Source organism: Aulonocara sp. 'chitande type north' Nkhata Bay, linkage group LG1 (assembly GCF_057382095.1).
Source record: "Aulonocara sp. 'chitande type north' Nkhata Bay isolate Kocher_YH1m ecotype deep benthic linkage group LG1, A_spYH_male_GT1.1, whole genome shotgun sequence".
NCBI lineage: Eukaryota > Metazoa > Chordata > Actinopteri > Cichliformes > Cichlidae > Aulonocara > Aulonocara sp. 'chitande type north' Nkhata Bay.
This window is the reverse complement of record NC_141344.1, coordinates 13,667,497-13,690,994: the sequence shown is the minus strand read 5'-3', so window position 1 is coordinate 13,690,994 and position 23,498 is coordinate 13,667,497. Positions and strand designations below refer to the sequence as shown.

The window sequence follows — 23,498 nt, the reverse complement described above, 5'->3', positions numbered from 1 at the left end:
AAACAAGTGGACACCACAGGGCACCAGCATGGAGGTAAGCTGGAAGGCTCATCATAATTTGTGGTCCTTCTTCTTCTTCTTCTTTAATAACTGCATTTATCTTGCTATCTTTTCATCCTCTAACTGTCCATACCACATCCTGCTGCGTCTTCCACACTTATTGTCATTATATCTATTCTTGTTTCCTTTTACCCTACATTCTTCATCTATCCTTTATTCATCAGCATAGCTCTGCTCACTGCTCTTTATCTTTAAAAGCTTGGGTTATTTATTTTAGAAATGTAGAGAAATTACAGAGACACTGTGTGATAATTAAGGATTTAGATAAGAAAAGAAGATAAATGCAGAAACATATGCACAAGAAGAGGAAAAAATGTTTATACACAATAAACTGACCAATCAAGTTTGCATGGTAAGTTAAATCAAGCAATCTGCTCCTAGTAGGGGCGATCGTGGCTCAAGAACTGGCAGTTCGTCCTCTGTGGCTACAATGTAGCTTGCCATCACCAGTGTGTGAATGTGTGTGTGAATGGGTGGATGATTGGTTGTGTAAACCGCTTTGGGATCCTTAGGGACTACGTAAAGGGCTATACAAATGCAGGCCATTTACCATTTAATGTATCCTAGGTCAAGCTAAGCTGTACTCATAATATTATTTTGTTACATACAAATACTGTTTGACACGAGCAACTTTAGCAAGAGGTGGGAATCCAACAAGAAAAAGTGTCAGTGAAGCAGTTTCGGTCCATGTAAGTGTGTGGAGGGATTCCAATAGCCTGCAGGTTAGAGAAGATATAGCAAGAGAAGAGGTCAAAAACACAGTGTTCAAAATTATTTATATATATATTTGTTCATTTGCATGTATATGTGTCTGTTAATATAAGAAACAGCAAAACAAAAACAAATGGAAAGTGATCCAAAAGACAAAATATGGCTACCATCAGCTGTCCTCTGCAAACCAAGTCATGCAGGCAAACATGCACACACACACACACACACACACACACACACACACACACACACACACACACACACACGCAGTCTTGTACAGACATCAATACATATATCATTATCTTTCACAGTGGCCTTACTGGCATTCCAGATCACATACAGGAAACATCTGATGAAATTTCAGACTGTTCACTTACTTTTTTCTAATAGGAAAAAAAAATCTTTCTATCATAATATATTGACCCTACAATTTGACCCTACAATTTGATTAACCAGTTTTAAGTGACAAATTTTACACAGCCCAACATGAAGAAAAAAAGATTGAAATACACTCTTTACTAGGACTCGGAGCAAAATAGGAAGGACCCCAGGTACAGACATAGATGAAATACAGAAGCAAATGCTGTGTGTTGCATTATAATATACAGCGACATGTACTTAGAATGTTCATGTTAACTTTCGCCAGAAATTATTATGAAAAAATATTAGAAATAAACAAAAAGAAAAAAAATTGAAAACACACAATCTAATAAATTATTAACATCCTCCTTTTACCTCCTCAAACCTTGAGTGTGAGTTGGTGTGTCTGAGTGTGCTGATGATTGTCTGCTTGGATGTGCAGTGCAATCTCACACATATGTGCATGTAACAACACTGGCGGATGGAGTGAATAATGGATGAAGGTGAAAACAGGAAGAGGAAAGCTCTTGAGCTCTCAGAGCGGGCGCGTGTGCATTTGTGTCCTGCAGGTTTTATGCAGGCAGAGACTCACAGTGCAGACAGATGGGCAATTATCAGGCAAGTAACTAAAAAGTCTTTGCCACTGCAAGAAACAAAATGCATCTGTCTTGGGTACAAGCTCTACCTCCATGAAGTTGGTGAGGTAAAATAGGGATTAGAGAAGAATAAACCTACACTCAAAAAAATAATTCATTGGATCAACGTAATTTTATCTTGCCAATTATATTCCATCTAAAAAATCATGTTATATTAATCCATCTTGATTGGGTTGTTTTAACACGATATATGTTTGTAAGTTTAACATAATATTAACAGTAACATTCCATTAATTTGACTTTTATTCAAACAAGTTGTTTGTACCAACTTAGTCTAATTAAATTTAGTTAAAGTCATGTTATATTGTTTAAACACATACATCAAAAGTCAGTCTTGTTACATGAACTAGTACAATATTTGTTTGTTACACCAGTGATAATCTTATTGAATGAACAAATGTAACTTCTGTCTGTAGTACATGTTGTGTTCATATTACATAATGTTCAACAAAAAATTCAACAGACTTAGAGCAACTTCCAATCCAGCTATCCTCTTATCTTTATCTGGGCTGCGGAAGTGATAAGGTAAGAGGGGCAGGGTACATCCTGGACAGGTCACCAGACTATTACATAGAGACAAACAACCATTTGCTCTTTAACACCTTTGGGTAATTTAGAATCACCAATTACCCTTACCCTAATAACTGAATGACTTCTAACTGTGGAGGGAACCAGAGTACGCAGAGAGAACCCATTGCAAACTTGGCCAGATTGAACCCAGGACCTTCTTGCTCTGAGGCAACAGCACGAGCCACCATGGTGTTGAGCTGTCAATACAGACTCAACAAAAGTAGGAAAGCTATGCTTGATGCAGAATTTTCTTTACGTTTTTGTCCTTGACAAGTTAAACCATAGTAAATAGTAATACAGGGAGTGCAGAATTATTAGGCAAGTTGTATTTTTGAGGAATAATTTTATTATTGAACAACAACCATGTTCTCAATGAACCCAAAAAACTCATTAATATCAAAGCTGAATGTTTTTGGAAGTAGTTTTTAGTTTGTTTTTAGTTTTAGCTATTTTAGGGGGATATCTGTGTGTGCAGGTGACTATTACTGTGCATAATTATTAGGCAACTTAACAAAAAACAAATATATACTCATTTCAATTACTTATTTTTATCAGTGAAACCAATATAACATCTCCACATTCACAAATATACATTTCTGACATTCAAAAACAAAACAAAAACAAATCAGCGACCAATATAGCCACCTTTCTTTGCAAGGACACTCAAAAGCCTGCCATCCATGGATTCTGTCAGTGTTTTGATCTGTTCACCATCAACATTGCGTGCAGCAGCAACCACAGCCTCCCAGACACTGTTCAGAGAGGTGTACTGTTTTCCCTCCTTGTAAATCTCACATTTGATGATGGACCACAGGTTCTCAATGGGGTTCAGATCAGGTGAACAAGGTGGCCATGTCATTAGTTTTTCTTCTTTTATACCCTTTCTTGCCAGCCACGCTGTGGAGTACTTGGACGCGTGTGATGGAGCATTGTCCTGCATGAAAATCATGTTTTTCTTGAAGGATGCAGACTTCTTCCTGTACCACTGCTTGAAGAAGGTGTCTTCCAGAAACTGGCAGTAGGACTGGGAGTTGAGCTTGACTCCATCCTCAACCCGAAAAGGCCCCACAAGCTCATCTTTGATGATACCAGCCCAAACCAGTACTCCACCTCCACCTTGCTGGCGTCTGAGTCGGACTGGAGCTCTCTGCCCTTTACCAATCCAGCCACGGGCCCATCCATCTGGCCCATCAAGACTCACTCTCATTTCATCAGTCCATAAAACCTTAGAAAAACCAGTCTTGAGATATTTCTTGGCCCAGTCTTGACGTTTCAGCTTGTGTGTCTAGTTCAGTGGTGGTCGTCTTTCAGCCTTTCTTACCTTGGCCATGTCTCTGAGTATTGCACACCTTGTGCTTTTGGGCACTCCAGTGATGTTGCAGCTCTGAAATATGGCCAAACTGGTGGCAAGTGGCATCTTGGCAGCTGCACGCTTGACTTTTCTCAGTTCATGGGCAGTTATTTGGCGCCTTGGTTTTTCCACACGCTTCTTGCAACCCTGTTGACTATTTTGAATGAAACACTTGATTGTTCAATGATCACGCTTCAGAAGCTTTGCAATTTTGAGACTGCTGCATCCCTCTGCAAGATATCTCACTATTTTTGACTTTTCTGAGCCTGTCAAGTCCTTTTGACCCATTTTGCCAAAGGAAAGGACGTTGCCTAATAATTATGCACACCTGATATAGGGTGTTGATGTCATTAGACCACACCCCTTCCCATTACAGAGATGCACATCACGTAATACGCTTAATTGGTAGTAGGCTTTCGAGCCTATACAGCTTGGAGTAAGACAACATGCATGAAGAGGATGATGTGGACAAAATACTCATTTGCCTAATAATTCTGCACTCCCTGTACATACACGTGGTGTGTGTATGGTTGTCTGCCTCTTACAACCCCAGTGATTTTCCTGTGGTTTGACATCTCATATGATCTTGTGAATTTCGTGAGTCCAGGCAACTATAACCACTCTTCCTAGATTGTATCGTGTCATCTGAACAAGAACAAATTAAGTTTTTGAATTTCATGCACATCCAACATGATTTAACTGCGTTCACCATAGAAACATGAAATTATTTTGTTCAAATGACAAGTTAGACTTTTGTAAATGTAGCAACCACCCAATTTACTTTTTTTAGTGCAACTCTGTCAGTAATTGTACATTTTCATTTATGACTTTGAGAAAAATGCAAATTAATTTAGAATACATAACGTTAATTCGTGACCAGGTTCTAGGCAGGAAGGCTAGGTACAGACATTTACCACTTCTGGCATTGAACCATGGAGCACACATTTATAACTGATTAACAGAAAGGTACAAGTCTGCGTCATAATTGAAACCTTGTGCAAAATATAGATCTAAACCTTTTTTAGGTTATCAATGAAGAGATAGATATTAGGGGGGTGAGATGAAAAGTCAGTACTATGGCACTTGTCTGCACAATATGTGACAGGAGTACATGTAGATGTGACCAGCAGCATTGCCCTGCTGTGATCACACTTATGTCTTTTACATAAAGTTCATACACCCACACACACTCCCACGCATACATGTGCGTCCACCTTGGAAGTGTTTTGAGCAGGTGCTTACTGTGTATGCGACCACTGCAGCTGCCGTATAAGCATACTCACATGCACATCTGCACACATTTACTTCAGGTCAGCTTTGTGCACACACAAGAGACTTTTATCCTAAATGAAGGATGATTGCCTCTGACATGTTTGGTGCAACTCCACCTGCACAAAACACAGAGCCCCACCTGGCTCATATGTGTTTTATTGCAGGAGAAGAGGCAGTTTACTTTAAACTGAAATCTTTGTTGTTTTTCTGTTGCTCTTCTGTCACGCTGGTCCATTCTCAAATAATTAAACAAAAACTTTTTTAAAAAAGTGCATGAACAGTACATACAAAAGGCTGAAATTAGTCCAAAAAGACCTATTGGGCAACGACATGCAGAGTTCTGGTAGTGATATTAAATGTCTGCCTATGCAGTAATACAAATGGAGCTTTATCCTATTTTTCAAGGTTTAATTTAATTTGTGCGTAAAAGTTCCAACAGAAAGCTCATTTCTTTCTTAAAGAAAATAATACTGGAAACTACAATATATTTGATTCCATTGCTGCACGCAGCAGGCAAGAATAAGCAGCCAAAATAGAACTGAACTTAGTCGCACAGATAATAACGAAGTTAAAACCTCAGCTTACACGCAAGGTTTTAACACAGATACTAATTAAACCCCACAGGGCACACATGTCAGACACACACACAGGTGATCAAATTTATTATGAAAACTATACCAGCCTTCTAACTGTGAATTTTCATGAGAATGAGGAGTCAAGATATAAATAAACCCATTTTTGCACACTTGACGAGAACGTGTCCAAATGTGGATATTATTTAACTCCACCCAATAGCCAGATTGAGATAATCAAAAACCTTTGCAACACAGGCAGAACTGTGGAATTACTGCTTAATTATTTTGTTAACCTGTGCTGGGCAGCTTATAATAAGCTCTCTAATTTGATAAATTTACGGGCACTGATGTCCAAAGTTTTTCAGCAGGTGTGTGAGTATCTTTTGCACCATGGTTATCCTTAGTCATGCTTTTAATCGCATTTTGGAGCATAAAAGACGTGCAGCGGGGGGGTCAGAGGGACAGCGTATTTGAATTTATTTCACACAACTTTCTGAATGACAAATTTCCAAGTAAAATATCAATGGCAAAAGTGTTTCGACATCTTTTTTTTCCCATTTGCCAGGGGGTGCTGTGATGGCTGCCTTTGGCCAGAGGCAGTGCTGCAACACCTCCAGCACCCCTGGTCTTGGAAATAGGACGAATGAATGAGTGCGTAAAGAGAACATTTGCTAAATGAAAGGGAGGAAGCAAGACAAAAGTATTTGAAATACAATGTTCCAATATCAATCAAAAATCAGAGCTGTAGTTAAATAATGAAAACCATTTGCAAACAGAACCACCACATAGGATAGCAGATGAGAAAATCATGTCATCATTTACAGTCGAAAAAGAAACGTTATGTGATTTATGGCAATAAGGCCTGAATAATATCTTTTTTTCAGTTTCTTAGCACAAGTGACTTATGGACGGTTCATCAGATATGCCAGTGTTTACCCAGAATTCTTATTAACTCTTTAAAAAATTGGCATTTGCAGCCACATTTTCTACTTTTTCTGAAGGGAGAATATTATAGAGATTATTACTACAGAGGGAAGCATATTTAACTGCATTACACATGGAAAGCCCTAAAATCTTGAATAAAGCATAAATGAAGAATTTTTAATTGTTAAACCAATTTATATGGTTGATGGGGTCGCTTAGTGATCGAGTATTTCATGCATTCTTTTAACGTCTGTCAACTTTAGTGGAAACATTTTTTTCTAGTCATACTTTTTAGTTAATTTAGCTATATTTTTACTTCTAGTTTTTAAAATGATTGTGTATATTGATACTGTTTTGATACTTTCAGTGTAGAAGTATATTTAGAATCTGGTTGTAATTTGGCTGTGAATGCTGACACAAGTTGCTCTTATCTGCTAACCTCTGGGGCAGTTCTCTTTACAGTGTGCTGCTTTTTGATTGGTATTTGAATACCACCTGGTTTTACATGTTGTTATTATTATTGTTTTCTTAAATTATACTAATGGCGGCTTGCTGAAACTTGTATGTCTTTTTGCCCTTTAGTGTTTTTATCAGCGTGTTTTCTCCCTTTTCTGCTACATTTCAAAAGACTGCACCCTGTTTATCTTCCAAAGACTTGGAGTTGAGTGCCCTATTACTCTGTATCCTAAACACCATGTTCCACTCAATTGGTCGCCTGCATACTTTAGACTCTACTATAGGAATGTGTGTGTGTCAGTGTGTGCCTGTTTAAATGTGTGTCTTCTGCATACAGATACAAAATTTATTACAAATATTGATTTTCTGCCTGAAGGATGGACCCCTGATATGAAATCATATTGATCTTTTAAATACAATACCCATGCTTTTTTTTTATGAAACTGTGTCTGAACAGCTTGCATTTGTAATTTATGTATTAAAGGAGGGTGTGTATTGTATGTGTGTTTTTTAGTTTGCTTTATAGGACTGTATATATAAATGAATATAAATGAAAGCTTTAGATGATCCTGTGTGCTGTGTCTGAGCTGGTATTTTAATTTTCAAATTCAACAAATCTGAACAATTCGATTACACCATATAAAAAATGTCTGCATTGTGTCTTCCAACTGTGCTTTAACAATCATGACCTTCAGAAAAAAGCTAAGGAAAACGGTTCAACAAATATTGATGATGACATCAATCGTAACTTCTTTACTCCCATTAAAATCTCGGAGCTGTCAGGGCAATGTATGGGATCTCAGTGGTTAAGCTTTCTGTTTCTCTTGTTTACTCAACCACCTTCTCAGCCATGACTGTCTTCTCATCTTTTCTTCTCCATACAACCTGTTCTTTCTTCCCTGACAGTTTCTGTGAACCTTTTTCTACAAACCCTCCTTCTTTCTTCATAACATTCACAACACAGTTTGATAATTTTCACATGATACTTCTTAGTAAAACTACCACTTCAGGGCATTCTTTAATGCTCAAATAAAATTCAATTTGTTTAGAGTCAATAAATCATTGAAGGCTAGCTCCAATTTACATTCATGTTATGCATTTAAAAATGCAATAAAAGAGACATAAAATATCAAAAGGAACACAATAAAACAAATACAGTCATACAAGATTCAGACAACACACCCGCAGGCTTTAAGGAAGTCTTAAGCCACATAGATAAACACAATCATCACACGCACAGTTATTTACTTAGTTTGTCTTCAATCTTCGGTTTGTCTTCTATGACAGTTTTGTCACAAAAAAGCTTGCTGTCTGCTTTAGTGTAATGTTCCTTGTATCCTTGATCATTGATGATTATTATGTAAATGCTTATAAGTGTCCTTGATAGTTTTTAGATTTCAGTAAACTGTCACATACATCTCTTACTAAAAGTCGTCTTCATCTCAGAAAACCTTCTGAACCATCCTGTTTATACAGCCTTTGCAACCAGTTAATTCCGGTGAGATGTAAAAATCAACTTTCTTATAATTTTAAAAATATATATTTGTTTATGGCTACAAAGCCTTTGTGATTGTTCACTACTACTTTAACTGGGGAAATTACAAAAAGCACATCAGTCGAGACCTGTACTAAAAAGCAAGTTCAAGAAACCTTAGATGAATTTTGCTTTTCTGGCTTTGTCTACCTAACCTCAGCATTTAGACTAAATATTCACCAAAAGGTTATTATTTGATTTGGCTAACTCAAACCAGTTTACTAATGTAGCTATGAGTGTGTTCAAATAAAAGAGGTTGTTAAAAAATAACAAGTACTGTAAAAGGCTTAGGCAAACTGTTTTAGAAATATATTGCTTACAACAGGAAAGGGCCATTTTTAAATTTGTTGGTGCTGAAATTTAATTATAGGGGGAAAAAACATTGAGACAACTTGTTTTTAACACAAAAGCACCTTTTATTAGGAAATTCTGCAAAATTGCAGGCAATATATGAACAGAGTTAAATCTTCTGGCAGCCTGTTGAGTAAAGCTTATCAGCAGTCTACTGGACCAAACCCGGATGCTCTGGTACCTTTTCCCCGAAGGCAGGGGGCTGGAGAGGGCCTGTGAAGGGTTCGGAGGTGTCACCCACAAGGCTGATGGCTTTGTGGGTGAGGCGGATGTTGAAACCAATGATCTTGCTAGCTGTAATGTCAAATGATTCCCAGAATATGAAGAAATCCTTGTGTGCAAGGGACAAGGCTGAAAAACAAATATTGGATGTCCATGAGCTCTCAAGCAGCACTGCATCAAAAACAATCATGTTTCTCTCACGGAAATGACAGCATAGGCTCAGGAACACTTCTGAAAAATAACTATCTGTGAACACAGTTCATCGTGCCATCCAAAAATGCAGGTTAAAGCTCTATCGTACAAAGAAGAAGCCATATGTGAACATGATCCAGAACTGAAGGACTGAAAGGATATGGTCTATCTGGCTTGTTCAGTTCAAATCTTTGCATTTTTGATGGTATGCATTAGTGTCTATGGAATTGGCCGCTTGCACATTTGAAAAGGTATACACTGGTTTTGGAGCACAGAAGATTCAAGACTTTTGAGCAGCTAGAATCCTATATCAGACAAGAATGGCACAAAACTTCTCTTCCAAAAGTCCAGCAACTGGTCTCCATAGTTCCAAATTCCCAAGTTTACAAACTGTTTACAAGCTGTTGCTAAAAGATGGGATACTACATAATGGTAACTGGGCCGTGTCCCATCTGTTTTGAGAATTAGTATTGCTATCAAACTCTAAATGAGCTATTTTTCCTAAAATGGTACATTTAAAAAAAATTGGTTTATGAGACTGCAAGTAATTAAAAATCTCATTGTCATCTTATCATTCTCTTTTTGTTTACACATCCAAACGTTCCAACTTTTTGGAATCAGATTTGTATTGCGAATTAATGGGAAAATGAGTTATTAATGAGTCATATGAGTTAAGACTCAGATGGAATGTAGGACTTAGGGAGAAGTTACAAGACATAGCCAGACTTTTGGCTCCATACTCATAAATTTGAGACATCCATTTGTGAGAATTATTCTGAAAACATTACCCCCTCTTATTCCAAAGCAATGAACATTCTTTGTGGCAGATATCACAGGCACGAAGGAAACATGCTGTTACTGTTCCTGTTACATGTTTTTTTCACATGCGTGTGATTCTTTAAATAGTCTCCTCCCAAACTAGACACATAAATATGCAATAAGGCCAGCTGCAAAAAAAACATAGTAGATTTTTTTTGTGTGTGATAGACAATATTTTTTTAAAATGTATACTATTGCAATCTGTGCCCCTAGATATGAGGGGTTTTTAGGTTATGGTTTTGTATCTCTTTTTTTATTCTGAACATAAAGTAAGTTAGCGTAGCAGAAATGAACCTTACTAAGGCCTACATTTCTATAGCACAGGCCAGTTTTGGAAGAATACTGGAATTATTTAATCTTGATAGCAGAAGCTGTTAAAAATTGCTAATATGTTATTTCTGTGCTAACATGACTCTTTTTTTGTTTGTTTTTTTGTAGTTCTGATTGGAGGATCACACCCACTCCCACTGGCTAAATGGCTGGCCTTTGGCCTCTCCTGCTTTGTTTCACTACTCTTCAGATGATGAGCACTCCCCATAGCACCACCAACTGTCTGTGCTGACAGACACTGCCCTGACTTGCGCTCTTTTACTTCTCTCTCTTCCCCTGTACCTGTCTTTTCCTCTGCGTACCTGTCCATTTACTTGTCTGTCCTCTTCAGTTATTGCAGTCTTTCTGTCCTTCATGCATCCAACAAGAAACACTATGTATTTGTCTATCTTCTTGTCCTCTGCTCTCTTTTTTTTAAATATTTCACCTATTCGCTTCATATAACCAATCAATGCTCATACTGTATTTAAGGTTAACATACTTAATGGTCTTTGACATAGAGACTTGAAATTCCCTCCTTTATCCCTTGATTAGATTCTCTTTATCCATGTCAGTGTGCCACTTTGTCAACTTTGTCTTTTTTCTCTCCTTTGTCATCCTTCTTGGTCCATATGTGTACCCTTCATGTATCTTCACTCCCTTGAACCGCTATCCTCGGAAGTCCTTCCACCCTATTCCCCAGACACACCAAAGTGTCGGACACTCAACCAAAGATGACAAAGGACCTGAGGGAATGAAATGGGGGAACGGGGATTCTAGGAAGAAAGTTAAAGAAAGAGCGGGAGAAAAGGGAAAGTGGTCAAAACAACCTTTTCCACAAAGACAGTCTCCCTTCCGGACCAGCCTTTGGCACCATGGGAGCTACTGATTGATAAGGAGACACTAAAAACTGATGACTGAATGAATAAATAAATAAATCAATCATTGAGGAAATGACAAACCAGGACTGAGGATAAAAGAAGGGTGTCCTTGGTAGCCTCTTGGTAGCCTCTCTGCTTGCCACAAGAGACGAACCTCATACGTGTACATTTATCTTATATATATATATATATATACATATATATAAATAAATATATATTAAATAAAATGAAGGTTAAACAAAAACACAGCTAGGGCAGTGGAGGACTTTACAAAGTGAAATTAAAGAAGCACAACGTTTATACAACCTCTGCTGTTCCTTTGGATTTTATTCAATTTCTTATGTGATATTGCAATTTGTCAGACCTATTCAGTGTTTTTGATATTTGCTTTTTTTGTTCTGTTATGGCATCATGAGGGTCAAGGTAATTAAAGTATTACATTCATATTTATGAGAGGCAGAGAGGATGATTTGTGATCCAGAACCTGACTGAGCACGTGAATGGAAATGCAAAAATGACCCAAACCAACTGGTAACCTCAAATTTTCTTCGCAGATACAGATGAGTACACATATACACCCAGACATAAACAAATAAACACTCCGTTTTCATTGCTGAAATCACTGTCAAACACACGTCATCCGATGAGGAACACAGGAGGAAAACCTTGGCTGGTAGATGCAACTTTTACTTTTGTACTGTCTATTTCATTAACTTCTTTTTACTAGATATAGGAGTCAAATATCTGAATTAATCAGAACACAGCAGGCAGACGTGCCTCAAACATAAAGCAAATTGTGGTGTTTTATGGGAAATGGATAAGCGCCTGGAGTAAGTTTCGGCACTTCTTCTTTCGCGGGTTATTGAATGTCATGTATGGATTTCCCCTACCCAATGCGTCAAAGGTGGAGAAGATTAGCAGTCTCTGCCAGATGTGCAGTGTGGATTGAATAATACATTCTTTGTTTAATTACTGAATGTCTGTATTATAAGCACTTCTCATAGTCCCATAGATATGATTGTTAAAATTAAGCAATACTCATATCTATATATCTACATAATTGTTCTCATTGCATTTAAAAGTATTCTGAAAAAAATCATTGTGTCCAAAGCACAGCAGAAAGGTTTTATCTGTCATCTTTCATCAATTATTGCAGTTACCAGTGTAATTCTGGTAATTGTAGCCATTTAAATTTTTAGTGTGCTTCAGTTTTTCTGTACTGTGCTTCAGCTGTTGCTGATGCTGATCATCTTCATCACCATGTGTAATGTTATTCATCTCTTTTCTCTGCATTATGTCACAGCGAGTTCATCATTGAATTTATTTCACTTTTTTGTTTATATCTGTTTTCTTTGTTGTAGTTGGTAAATAATATACATTATTCATAATTTTTTTTCATTCATAAATAGAAGAGATTATGTGCCTGCTTGCACAGCTTATGTGTATAAAATCATATTGTGTAATTGCTGCAAAGTTGTGCAACACATGTAGGATATCTCTGTGAAACACCACAGACTGCACTGTATTATATGAACACTGAAGCCCTTTGAAGCCTACTCTAAGCAAATCATCATATTACAAAAATAGTCCTGTATCTTAGCTTTAGCTTTGTCGTTATCCATTTACTTTGATCTGATAAGTGCATCTGATGGATGAGTTAATTTGAATTACTTGATGGGGAATTCTAGGGAGATGCTTTCTTGTAAATGTAGATTGTTCATTCTGCAAGTGGCCTAAAATATTTTCAGTTCCTGGTAATGTCTTCAAAATAGCCATCAATTTATAGAACACAACACAGCATAGTGGCTCTTTTTGTTTTGTTTTGTTTGCATTGATTTCATTGTCTCCCCACCTTGTCTGTAGGCAAATGCGTTACATGAGGCATTCATATCAGCTTAAGTTGTATAGCATCATCAGAAGCATTAATGAGCACAATAACAGTGCAGTAGATAATGCACTTTAGAAATATGACTAAGCATTGCTATATGTGGCATTTTATCATGCTTACATCATATCATTCCTCATAGTTCTTTGTCCTTAGAAATAACAAGGTAAACACTGTTAGAACTGAGAGTTAAAGATGGAAGTTGTATGATGCATTATCTTTTTCACAAAGAGATGCAAATGCTTTTCATTTTTCATTTTTTGTTTCCATGACAACTTATAATTAAAGGCAAAGCCATCATATTAGTGGTCCCACATAGGAATAAAATGTTAACACATAAAGATACACATATTATTGTTATTTAGTATTCCTGGATTAAAAATCAATGTATTACTTTTTGATTTAAGTATGTATGACACAAAATAATAAATTTTGAGAAATACAATTAGATTAATTCTGAACACTGTCTTGGGTCACTTTAGGCAAACACAATATTTAAAGATTTACAAAATTTGTATTTTTATCCAACAAGTTTTGCACCTTACTGTTACTGGCAGTACTCGATCCCTGTTCAATTCTAAATTGGAAAAAAAAAATTAACAAACTTTTAATTAAATGGCTTTATGTTTGTATTTGTTTTTATATAAACAATTTTAATAACCCTTTAGTTACTATCCAGTGATTCCTTTTAATATGTTGAGTGTAATCACACATGTAGGAACAGTTTGTATTTAGGCTAGATAAAAAGCTTTGCATACATCTTCCATAATAAAATGACATGCTAGTTACGTGCTTTTGAATTCAAGTGATATTCATTATTTGAGTACCATACAATAAATCTATCTACTTCATTTGTTTTAAAGTAACATCTGTCATAAACTCATTATTTTTTAAAGATGGTTAATAGTGGTTTTAGTGATGTTCTTAATATAATAATATACTTAAAACAATTGAAAAGTGAACCAAAGAAAGGAAAACAATTTAAATGCTTAATATACGCACACTGGGGATTAATATTATGTAAGCAGTATAAAGTTATTTGGTGATTTGGTAATTATAAAATCTGCTCCAGTGTTTAGATCACACCAGTGCTCAATGTAGTCTTCCTAAAATTACAGAATTCTTGGATCATGTTTGTGTCCATTAAATACTCATTTCCACTTTCCATTTGCAGCAATATCATTCATCTGCTGGCTTAGGCAAACACTGGCACACAAACACACATTTCTGCTATCATGCAGATGAATAATAACAAACGGAGTGGGCACACTGACTGTTAATCTTCCACCTACTATAAAATGTCTACTGTCTTGCAATTGTGGACCTACATGAAACAATGTGAAAGCAGAGAACAACGCGTCTGCACTGAGCAGTTCTGCGGCGATATTCTTCCCAGCAACAGAAAAATTGAGACATACTTTATTTTTTATTTTTTTTACATCAAAATGATATAATGTGAAACAATCACAATGTAAGTGCTGAACATGCCTGAAAGAGTCTTTCCTGTGATGTTCCTTAAAGTATCATTTAGGTCTTACAGCCTTTGTTTATACACCGGAATAACCCTTTTCACTAAATACTTTGACCTTTGCCTGATTTCTCAACAGAAGGTTCAAGACCGTGTTATGTGGTTGTAGACAAAGATCATCTCAGCTCAATGTTTGATGGAGTACACTCTCTGCAAAAACACAAGGACTTTGAAATTGATTAACATGTGGCCGATGCATATATCTTGCAAGTCCACAAGTAACTGAATGCCAGTGTCCAAGTGGCTTATGATATTCAACACACCCACAATAGTATCTATGTGCTGTGTCGTATGACAGCAAACACCTTCAACGTGATAAGCCTTAAAATCTTATAAATTACTTTTTATGACTCACCTGACTGTTGTAACACACTGTAAGAACATCGTCTTCATATCAAGTCAATTTTGGGAACCCGCACACCGGTCACAGTGCAGACTGTCAGATTTTACAGCATGCAGCAGTCGATATATTGATCCATTTTGGAACAGAATATGTGAAATGCGCCTTTAACGGGTAGAAAAGAAAGAGCGGTAGCAAACGATGCTGCGTGTTGTACATCTCTGTCATGTAATTGAGCATTTTAAAGGAGAATATATTTGAAATTTTACCCAAGAGGTATAAATAAAAAAACTATTCAACAAATAGATGTGTTTATTATTATTATTATTATTATTATTATTATTATTATTATTATTATTTGTAGTATTATTATTATTATTATTAATGCTTCTGTGCCTCTTGTTACATGGGAAAGAACGCTCAAATAGGGGTGAGGACAGTGTTGGATGAGAGCAATACCCTACACATACTCTAAATACATGGTGTCTATTAATTAATTTAACCAGTTGCTCAAATAAGAGACGTTTTTATTTTCATATATATTATATATACTCACTATATCATTGTAACTTCGGATTCTGACTATATTTTAAGTATAAAGTATTTATATTATATTTTGAGTTGCGGTTCTATGCCGGATTTGAAGCAACAGCCAGCAGTTGGTTAGCCTAAACATTAAATAGTCATTGTCTGGTTGGCAGATTTTACTGTCTTTACTTAAAGCTGAACTAGTTGTTTTTCAGTTTACAGTTTGCGCTTAGTTAAGCTGACCAACTGCTGTCATCTAACTTTTGGCAAGAAAACAGTAAGATGAAGCAGGCTTTTCAAGCTTATGAATAAAGCCCCTTTTAAATCTGGGACTCTATCTGCATGTCTTTAAAGATAACAAATCAGCTTGAGTTTAAAAAAAGGCTTTAGTATTGAGACTTTGAAATGGAGTTCAAGTGGTTGAATCTAGTGTTGTTAACCCAGACCATACTTTTTACTAGAAACAAAGCATTTATTTATGTTCATTTACATTCCTGCACAGTAAATAATTGTAGCTCATGAGTTACTTGTTGCACTGCAAAGTATTTCTTGTCAAATTTAATATTCAGACAGGTTGTTGCCACTTATTTTTCTTTTACAAAATACACCAAATCAGAAGGCGCTTGTATACAGCAAGATTTTTTTTTTTTTTAATGCTACGTTGATTAATAGAAAAACATGTTTGGATGACTGTCAACTTGTCATAATAATGGAGTAAAGTCACTAAATTGTTCTGAGGACAGCTGAACAGAAGTAAATAGCTTGACTATAGGTTGAAGAGATGATGTTTGGATGAACCCTTTCTGCTAAACAATTAATGGCAGATGAAACATATTAAGCAAGAATTCTGAGAAGTTATTTATATATATATCTATATATATATATATATAGATATATATATAGATATATATATACAAAAAAATGCTTTCACACTAATAAATTACACTAATAATCGAGAGGATTCCCAGAGTATGCATGCCTAATCTTTAAAATGTTTGCACAAGTGTAATGAAGCGACACAAATGGCTTCTGTCTTTCAGCACCACAGTTTCGGATGTCACCACAAAGTAATACCATCACAATGAATACAGTAATCAGAAGTAATTTACACTCCATTGAAGTGTGCGATTATCTTCTCACTTGAATTAACATTATCGCTGTCTATAAACGCCTTTTTTTTTTTTTTTTTTTTTTTGCAAACACTTTCTTTTCCTATCCGTTACTTTTGGTCTGTCTTTTTTGTCATTCTGCCTGTTATTTTGGTATCTCCCCACACTGACTCCGATTGCTGTTCTATGGCAGCTAAAATAGATATCGGATGTAAAAATGTACAGTAAGTATAACAGCTCTGTCTGCTCTTGACCTTCTTATAACAGGCTGTTCCTGTTTAGCTTGCTCACTTCAGTGTAAAGAGCTGAGAAAAGTGATGGGTGTCATATAGTTGAGGTTTTCGGCTATTTTTACTCAAATTATTTGCTCTAAGTTTCAGCCTTTGGCTTTAGCAGGAGGGCTTTCTATTCTCTTTTTTTTTTTTTTTTTTTTTTTTTTTTTTTTAATAAATAGGACAGGGGGAATGAATGAGAGAAAGAGGGGGAGAGAAAGAAAGAAAACCAAAGGGGAGAAGAGACGGTGAGAAGGGGGGGGAAGAGAGAGAAAAAAAAAAAAAAAGAACTCCTGGGTCACCTGTATGGAGAAAAAAAAACAAACAAACAAAAAAAACAAACAGAGGAGACAGCAAACAACAAAGAGCAACATAATAATAGAGAAAACAAAGCACCATCACAATAAACTAGCTAGTCATAGATATCAATATTTACTAAATAATAAACGATATTGTGCAGCACGCAAGATAGACAGCGCACAGTGTGCTTTGAGGTAGCAGCCAAGAAAGCTTTAGTCCGCGTCTGTGAATACCCATGTGTGCATACCTGTGTGGATCAGCATGCTTGCATTCCAAAGGTTTCTCCATGTAATGATCTGCTAGGGAGTGTGGGGGGGCCACAGCCCCGTCCTCCAGGGTGTGAAGCGGGTATGGAGGAGATCAAAACTCCAGACATCCAGAGGCCCCCAGAACACAAGAGACCATGGAAGACCAACAGAGGGGCAGCCGCGCCACTGTTCCAGTAAGAGCTGAGGAGAGTCCCAGATGAGGGCTCGCCCAGCAGCCGCGGAGCAGAAGTCAGGGGGAGTTGCAGTGACGCGCCCGTGAGCTCCGCCGGCCCCCAGCTGTGCCTGAGTGACCGAGCCCCAGGCCGAGAGGCCGGGGGCACCCCACCTCCAAAGGGGCCCGAGCGAGCCCCAGGCCCCAGGCCCCGACAAGCGGCCGCCAAGGAGTGAGCCGGTGTGTACCCGGACGCCCACCCCCAGACAGGGCTTTCTATTCTCACAATAAACTGCAAGGTCTGTTTGAGACAAGGCTGTTCTCTCTGTCACAGTCAGGTCCATGCATGCGAGTATATGTATTTTGTTTTTTTCCTCACTGACATTCGTATTGATTTTTATATATTATAACTTACTCTTATATGTTTAAAAAATGAATAATTAGAAACAATCCTGTCATCTTGCATGCACAGTATCAAAGCTGACATAAAGCTTTTTTTCTCTTCCCATCTCTTTTTCTTTTTACTCTCTCCTCCACTCCTTTACTCCCTCAACTCAACTAGGCAGAGATGTACTGATAGAAGTTTAATTAATGTGTGCTTTCTACTCTAAGCTGCCTCTTAGTGGAGAGCTAGGTGGAGTGGTTTGAGCTGAATGGTTCGGGGCTGCACTGTTCTCCTTCATTTGTTTTCTCCGACACTGGGGAGGTAGGATTTCTTACTGACTTTGACTGCAGTCGTCTTGGACTTGTATGAGGAAGGCAGATGAGCTTGTCACTGTGCCTGCTTAATTCAAAGATTTACCAGAGTTCCTTGCTGATAGTTCCACGTTTTGCTGCTGAGAAATCCCTGTTACATTGAGAAAGTCACCTACAATCAATATACAGTTACCAAGGTTTGCATTAATATATTTTTTCTGGGTTTCTCACTATGAATAAGTCAACTACATGCTGCCATAATGTTCCTATAAAAACACAATAATGAAACTAATGCTTAAAAATAAAACAATCTCTTATTTTGCACCTGGTATGGCAGTAATAGTATCTGCTTATTCATTTGCAATGGCATGGGGAAATTTTGTTAGAATATATGCAGGATTGTTGTGGGTGAATTGCTGTGAGCTTGGTGCTAAAAGCTTTGCCACCCCAAATGTTTAGCAGGGTCACGTTTATTTCTGGTACTCGGTACTGGAATTTTGATGTGAGAGTACAGAACAGTGTCGGAGGGAGAGGGAGTTGCCAATATAGGAAGCAACTTTTTATCAATGTACCGTACTGTGCAAAACTCTTAAGCCACCCCCCAATTCTTTATTTTTATTTGGATTATAGAAAAATGAAACATGTCTAAACATACATGCAGTGCACAAGGCAAAGTCAGAGCTTGTCCAATACTAAAAAACTTGAAAGTCAGTGATATAACCACCTTCTGTCACGGCGGGGTGCACCGATGTGTGCGGAAGCAGGACCCAAAAGCAGATGATGACGAGGGATAGTAATGATTAACAGAAAAGTGAACCTTTATTGCGATGACGGCAGGAAATAAACCAAGAGACCAAAGCAAACAGGCAAAACACTAAGAAACAAAACACTAAAGGTACTAAGACCAAAAACTATAACTATGACCGAGGTGGAAAATAAACAGGCTATGACTATGACCATGATTCTGGTGAGAATAAACAGACGAACTGACAATGGCATGAAGAAAACAAAAGGCTTAAATACAGACATGAGGTGATCAGGGGAAGTGGCGACACATGAGGAAACAGCTGACTGACATGAATCTAATGACAGGACCAGGAGGAGTGAAACTAAATACAATGACCAAAGAACACATGACACTGTCAGAATAAAACAGGAAACTCTAAAACTAGACATGACAATACAAACTTAACATACCAAATACGTGATGAATAATGCAAGAACTCAAAACAGAAAACCCAGGAACAATAACTGCCTAAACTAAAGGCAAATAGGAAATAACACAAAACTAACAACATCTCAAAAAATGAGAACAATACAAAGAAAGCTCAAAGTGCTGGGTCGGAGACCCAGCCTGTGACAGAGCCCCCCCCTTAAGGGCGGATTCCAGACGCCCCAAAACCTCGAAAAACAAAACCAAAAACAACCCACCAAGGGCGGGCGGCGGGGGTCCAGGTCGGAGGGCCAGAAACAAGGCCAAAAAAAACAAAAAGTCCATCAAAATCACAGGAGCGCAGGGAACAGTTCATGACTCCTCAGGGGGCCGACCCGGAGGGTGACGGTCCAGAAAGTCATAGTTCATGTGATCAGGGGGCCGTCCGTGCGGACGGCAACGGCGGCGACACGGAAACGGTTCAGGGGGCCGACCTCGACGGCGGTGACGTGGAAACAGTTCAGGGGGCCGGCCGTGCGGAAGGCGACGGGGCGAGAACCGTTCAGGGGGCCGGCCGTGCGGAAGGCGGCGGCGGCGCCCAAGTGTCAGGCGTACCGGCCGAGGCTTGGAGGGCACAGGACCAGGCGTAGCAGAAGCAGAGGCAGAGGCCGGACCAGGCGTAGCAGAAGCACAGGCAGAGGCCGGACCAGGCGTAGCAGAAGCACAGGCAGAGGCCGGACCAGGCGTAGCAGAAGCACAGGCCGGACCGGCCGTAGCAGAAGCACAGGCCGGACCGGCCGTAGCAGAAGACTCTGACGAGGCCGTAGCAGAAGACTCTGACGAGGCCGTAGCAGAAGACTCTGACGAGGCCGTAGCAGAAGACTCTGACGAGGCCGTAGCAGAAGACTCTGACGAGGCCGTAGCAGAAGACTCTGACGAGGCCGGACCAGGCGTGGCTGAAGACTCTGACGAGGCCGGACCAGGCGTGGCTGAAGACTCTGACGAGGCCGGGCCAGACGAGGACGAAGACTCTGAGGCTGAAGCCGGAGCCGGACCAGGTGGAGCAGGAGCAGCTGATGCAGAGGCCGGACCGGGCGAGGATGAAGGCTCTGAGGCTGCAGCTGACGAAGCACAGGCTGGAGCTGCGGCTGACGAAGCACAGGCTGGAGCTGCGGCTGACGAAGCACAGGCTGGAGCTGCGGCTGACGAAGCACAGGCTGGAGCTGGACCGGGCGAAGCACAGACCGGAGCTGGACCGGGCGAAGCACAGACCGGAGCTGGTCCTGGCGTAGCAGAGGCAGAACCAGGTGACAGTGAGGCAGCCACAGGTGGTGAAGCAGAAGGTGGCCAGACGGGCTCCTCAGGCCCTCCAGCTGACGAAGCATGAGGCTGAACGGGCTCCTCGGGCCCCCCAGCAGACGTGGCTTGAGGCCGGAAGGGCTCCTCGGGCCCTCCAGCAGACGTGGCTTGAGGCCGGAAGGGCTCCTCGGGCCCTCCAGCAGACGTGGCTTGAGGCCGGAAGGGCTCCTCGGGCCCTCCAGCAGACGTGGCATGAGGCCGGAAGGGCTCCTCGGGCCCTCCAGCAGACGTGGCATGAGGCTGGTGCGGTTCTCCTGAACCCCCAGCTGACGTGGCATGAGGCTGGATGGGCTCTTTGGGCCCTCCAGCTGACGAGGCATGAGGCTGGATGGGCTCCCCGGGCCCTCCAGCTGACGAGGCATGAGGCTGGATGGGCTCCCCGGGCCCTCCAGCTGACGAGGCATGAGGCTGGATGGGCTCCTTGGGCCCTCCAGCTGACGAAGCATGAGGCTGGCTGGGTTCCCCTGAACCTCCAGCAAACGAAGCCTGAAGCTGGCTGGATTCTTCTGAACTTCCAGCAGACGAAGCATGAAGCTGGCTGGATTCTCCTGAACCTCCGGCAAACGAAACATGAGGCTGGCTGGGTTCTCCTGAACCTCCAGCAGACGAAACATGAGGCCGGACGGGCTCCCCGGGCCCTCCGGCTGACACTGAAATTGGCTGCACCAGCTGTACCTCCGTCTCCGGCTCCAAACCGGCCTGGATAGCAGTACCACAGCAGCTTAGCTGAGCCTGATGGCTAGCTTTTCCAGGGCAAACAGTCTCTGTATAGCCGGGCTCATTAACCGGAAAAGTAGTGTCAATTTCAACAACTTCCTGAGAGAAAACATGAGGAGCCAAAATGTAATCACTCACTTGCGTTTGTGATACGGAGCGTCGGTGGCGCGCACGCCGCTTTTTCTTAGGAGTGGAAGACGGCGGAGCGATGGGTGGAAGTCCTTGGTAACTCCGAGGTCCCCCGAGAGCCAGTCGAGTTCCCCGGAAAGAGTGCTCGTGCTCCGGAATGAGCCACAGCTTCCACCGGAGCTCCTCCTCCAAGAGAGCGCAGAATATAGACTGGCGCTCGTCGTCGTCCAAGTCTATGGTGTGCGGCGCTTCCTCGCGCTGAACTGTGACAGGAGTATGGCGAGACTGTGATGAGGGCGTGGAAACTGGTGAGCTGAGAGGTGGTGACGCTGCGGCGAATCTCAGCGAACCGACACGAACACACTCAGGTTCCGGAGGCAGCAATGGAGATGACTGATTGTGGGATTGTTGTGACTGGTGGCTGCTGGAAGCCATTTCCTGACTCGACAGTCCCTGGGCCTGCAGCATCTCCTTTATCCTCGTAAAGGCATCAACTATGGCAGGTGAGTCCGGGAGCTGGAGAAGGCGGGGATCCCTCTCCATAATAGCTTCAGCAGCGTTAATCATTACCAGCTTGCTCTTCAAATCGGGCGCTGTAAAGAAGCGGTCGAGGATCGCTTGGATCCGAGCAGTCTCCTCCAGACACTCGGTGAGAGCAGAATCCGCTGGGTCCATGACTGGTCAGTTCGTTCTGTCACGGCGGGGTGCGCCGATGTGTGCGGAAGCAGGACCCAAAAGCAGATGATGACGAGGGATAGTAATGATTAACAGAAAAGTGAACCTTTATTGCGATGACGGCAGGAAATAAACCAAGAGACCAAAGCAAACAGGCAAAACACTAAGAAACAAAACACTGAACTGACAAAACACTAAGAAACAAAACACTAAAGGTACTAAGACCAAAAACTATAACTATGACCGAGGTGGAAAATAAACAGGCTATGACTATGACCATGATTCTGGTGAGAATAAACAGACGAACTGACAATGGCATGAAGAAAACAAAAGGCTTAAATACAGACATGAGGTGATCAGGGGAAGTGGCGACACATGAGGAAACAGCTGACTGACATGAATCTAATGACAGGACCAGGAGGAGTGAAACTAAATACAATGACCAAAGAACACATGACACTGTCAGAATAAAACAGGAAACTCTAAAACTAGACATGACAATACAAACTTAACATACCAAATACGTGATGAATAATGCAAGAACTCAAACAGAAAACCCAGGAACAATAACTGCCTAAACTAAAGGCAAATAGGAAATAACACAAAACTAACAACATCTCAAAAAATGAGAACAATACAAAGAAAGCTCAAAGTGCTGGGTCGGAGACCCAGCCTGTGACACCTTCATTCTTCAGCATAGTCTGAACTCTCTTTATTTTTAAGAATGTTTTAAGCAATAGTTCATCAGGCTTCTTGAAAAACATTACAAAGATCTTCTCTGGATGTTGGCTGCATTTTGTTCTGTTCTCTGTCAAGATGATCCCACACTGCTTTAATCATGTTTATATTTTGATTCATCACTCCATAAGGCCTGTTGCCATTGATTATCAGTTTAGTTCTTGTGTAATTTCAAATATCTCAACTTTTTTCCATGTTTTTTTACCTTAAGCATGGCTTCTTAGAAGCCAGCCTTCCACTGAGACCATTCCTGAAGAGGCTTCAGTAGATCAACGGAAGCAACAGATTCATCTCTCAGATCCTGGCATGTCTTTGTGGCATGTCTTTGCTGGACTTTTTTTTTAACTTCCTAAGGACATGACTTCAAAATACTGTTCATTTGCTGTGGATAGTTTTTTAGTGCTGA

The 23,498-nt window shown here is 40.0% G+C and overlaps 2 protein-coding genes across 3 annotated transcripts in view; one reads left to right on the top strand and one right to left on the bottom strand.

Moving 5' to 3' along the window:
- Positions 1 to 11,687, top strand: part of mdga1 (MAM domain containing glycosylphosphatidylinositol anchor 1) — a 194,631-nt gene extending 182,944 nt beyond the window's left edge. For both annotated transcript variants that reach the window (XM_086278667.1, XM_086278585.1), the window contains exon 18: positions 10,492 to 11,687. In XM_086278667.1, the coding sequence (XP_086134793.1) occupies positions 10,492 to 10,577 (86 nt within the window). In that variant the 3' untranslated portion in view covers positions 10,578 to 11,687. The remainder of the gene's footprint in view (positions 1 to 10,491) is intronic.
- Positions 11,688 to 19,846: 8,159 nt separating this feature from the next.
- Positions 19,847 to 23,018, bottom strand: LOC147338786 (uncharacterized). Its single transcript, XM_086297737.1, has 2 exons — positions 20,720 to 23,018; positions 19,847 to 20,098 (listed from the first exon to the last, which is right to left on the bottom strand). Exons 1-2 carry the CDS (start codon positions 22,352 to 22,354, stop codon positions 19,847 to 19,849), a joined length of 1,887 nt encoding a protein of 628 aa, XP_086153863.1. The 5' UTR covers positions 22,355 to 23,018.
- Between the last annotated feature and the right edge of the window lie 480 nt (positions 23,019 to 23,498).